The 3,328-nt window shown below is 40.5% G+C and overlaps 1 protein-coding gene across 1 annotated transcript; it reads left to right on the top strand.

The window, feature by feature from the left end:
* The first annotated feature begins 426 nt into the window (after positions 1–426).
* On the top strand, positions 427–3,216 carry LOC130506274 (uncharacterized). The gene is made up of 5 exons (XM_057000907.1): positions 427–455; positions 534–2,142; positions 2,221–2,455; positions 2,515–2,845; positions 2,925–3,216. The coding sequence occupies exons 1-5, from the start codon at positions 427–429 to the stop codon at positions 3,214–3,216; spliced, it is 2,496 nt and encodes an 831-aa protein (XP_056856887.1).
* Positions 3,217–3,328: the final 112 nt, after the last annotated feature.

Below are 3,328 nucleotides of genomic sequence, written 5' to 3'. Positions count from 1 at the left end.
ATATATATATTAATTTTAAGATTTCAAACGAAATTAATATACTGAGCCAATGAGGAGTAACCTCCAAGATTGCAGACGTGGCAAACCATAGGCCGATGGATGTGTTTCGCCAAATTCAATCTTAGCCATTCTTTTTAATTGCACACGGATTAATCCTATACCATTGATTCGTGTTGGTAACTTTGATCTGAGCCGTTCTTTTCTGAACCAATAAGGAGCAACTACTAAGATTGCACTCGGATTAATCATAGACCGTCCGATTGCTCTCCAAATCTTTGATCACAGCCGTTCATTTTTTTCTGTCTCTGTTTGCAGTTGGAAAATTTCAGAACACAACATCTCTCTTTCTGTTTCTGTCTCGCGAGCTTTGACCTAAACAAACCCTAAAGAAAGCTAAGATCGAACCAGCCGTTCCTGTATTCGCAAATGGATAAGACGTGGATTTGGCTTCCAAGGTATAACTTACAATCTCTCGATCTCACTTGTACTCGCCGATTAAAAGAAAGCTAACTTATTTTGTCTGATTCTTGTAGGAATAGCCACGAGTATTCAGAAGGAGCAACTAATTTCGTGAATTCGTCAGCAAGAAGATTGGGAAGTCTTCTTGAAATGCTATGCCCTTGTAGAGACTGCCGCAATCTGAGCCATCAGTCACTGGATAAAATTGTGGAGCATTTGGTGATTAGGGGTATGGATAAGAAGTATAAGAGTTCTCGTTGGAGTATTCATGGTGAAAAAAGAGATTCTGCAGAAGACAGTGTACTTCAATGTGAAACAGAGGCATTTGATTTGTTTAAGACAGCATTCTCCATGGACGAAGGTGGTCCAAACCCGACAACTGACAACGAAGATGATGAAGCACCAGAGGAACTTGAGTTTACAAAAAAGCTAAGAGATGCTCAAACGCCATTATACTCGGGTTGTCTCAAGCACACAAAGGTTTCAGCTATCATGGGACTTTACAGATTCAAGGTTAAAAGTGGTGTGTCGGAGAACTACTTTGATCAGCTGTTGGTTTTACTTGAGGATTTGCTACCTGAAGACAATGTTCTTCCCAAGAGTTTAGCTGCAATCAAGAAATTTCTGAAGATCTTTGGGTTCGGCTACGACAATATCCATGCTTGCAAGAATGATTGCATACTGTATAGGAAGGAGTACGAGAACCTACAAAGCTGTCCAAGATGCAAAGTTTCAAGATGGGAAATGGATAAGCACAGTAATGAGATAAAGGTGGGGATTCCGGCAAAGGTCCTAAGATATTTTCCAATCAAGGACAGGTTTAGGAGGATGTTTAGATCAAAGAGGATGGCTGAAGATCTGCGTTGGCACTATACCAATGCCACTGAAGACGGTACAATGCGGCACCCCGTTGATTCTATCTCTTGGGCACAAGTGAATGCTAAATGGCCAGACTTTGCTGCTGATCCACGGAATCTTCGACTTGGGATTTCCACAGATGGGATGAACCCTTTCTCCATGCAAAGCACCAATCACAGCACATGGCCAGTGTTGTTAGTGAACTATAACACGCCTCCAACCATGTGTATGAAGGCTGAGAATATAATGTTGACTTTGTTGATCCCTGGTCCTACTGCTCCTGGTAATAACATAGATGTTTACCTAGCACCACTGATAGACGATCTAAAAGATTTGTGGGCTGAGGGTATTGAAGTGTATGACTCATTTGCGAAGGAGAATTTTAATCTCAGAGCCTTGCTGCTTTGGAGTATCAGTGACTATCCAGCCTTAGGAACACTGTCTGGATGTAAAGTAAAGGGGAAACAAGCCTGCAATGTATGCGGAAAGGATACACCTGCAAGGTGGCTTAAGTTTAGCCGCAAGTTTGTCTACATGGGTAACAGAAGGAGACTACCGCCTGGCCATCGTTACAGATATAAAAAAGCTTGGTTTGACAACACTGTGGAGGAAGTGAATGCGAATAGGATACAAACAGGCGCTGAGATATATGAAACACTACAAGCTTTTACGAATGATTTTGGTAGACCTCTAGAGAAGGAAAAAAAAAGGAAAAGACTAGAGTTGGAAGATGATGAGAGGGTAGTGGAAGAAGAGTGTGATGAATCAAATGAACTATGGCGGTGGAAGAAGAGATCAATATTCTTTGATCTACCTTACTGGAAGGTAAAGTATAGTAACTGACTTATATTATGTGATTGTTGTATATGAATATGCCTAACAGTTTCTTGTTTAATGTGTTAGGAGTTACCTGTTCGTCACAATATTGATGTTATGCACGTAGAAAAGAATGTGTCTGATGCTATATTGTCTCTGTTGATGCAAAGTGCGAAGTCAAAAGATGGGTTGAAAGCAAGAAAAGACTTAGAAGATATTGGAATCAGAAAGCACTTGCACACAGAGGTGAGGGGAAAGAAAACATACTTACCTCCTGCTGCCTACTGGTTATCGAAGAAAGAGAAGACCATTTTTTGCCAAAGTTAGCTAAGTTTAGAGGTCCTGATGGTTATTGTGGTAATATTGCGAATTGTGTTTCAGTTAACCCTCCAAATATTGGTAGTTTAAAGTCGCATGATCATCATGTCCTAGTACAGAACTTGTTACCAGCTGCATTAAGAGGGTTGTTACATAGGGGTCCTAGGATAGCCATAAATAGATTATGCAGTTACTTCAATAGGTTGTGTCAGCGCATCATTGACCCAGAGAAACTTATATCCATGGAAACAGAGTTTGTGGAAACAATGTGTCAGCTGGAGCGCTTCTTCCCTCCAGCCCTTTTTGATATCATGTTTCACCTACCAATACATCTATCAAAAGAGGCACGCTTGGGAGGACCAGTTCACTTCCGCTGGATGTATCCCTTTGAAAGGTTTGATTAACTCATTTGCTTTAATATATGCACTTTCCGCAATGATGTTTGACTTATATTCATATTTCCTGAGTTATAGGTACATGAAAACACTAAAGGCTTTTGTGAAGAATTATGCAAGGCCAGAAGCATGTATGGCTGAGGCGTATTTGGCTGGAGAATGCGTTGCATTCTGTTTAGAGTTCCTTAAAGATTCAGTACCAGTTCAAGAAGCAGTTAATCGTAATGAAGATGTCGAGACTGACACAATGGTGGTTGAAGGCCGACCTCTGCAGAAGGGTATAGAGGTTACCCTTTCAGATAAAGATAGAGACATTGCACATCGCTATGTGCTAATGAACATGGCATCTTTGGATCCATTTCTTGAGTAAGTAATTCTCTATGTTTCTTCTACTAGTTTTACTCATAAGTTCATTTTCATATGTGTTTTTAATTTAAAACATCAGGATGCATTTGGAAGAGTTGCAAGCAAAGGATGCTCGA

Source organism: Raphanus sativus, unplaced genomic scaffold, assembly GCF_000801105.2.
Source record: "Raphanus sativus cultivar WK10039 unplaced genomic scaffold, ASM80110v3 Scaffold3068, whole genome shotgun sequence".
Classification (NCBI taxonomy): Eukaryota; Viridiplantae; Streptophyta; class Magnoliopsida; order Brassicales; family Brassicaceae; genus Raphanus; species Raphanus sativus.
This window is presented reverse-complemented; position numbering and strand designations above follow the sequence as displayed.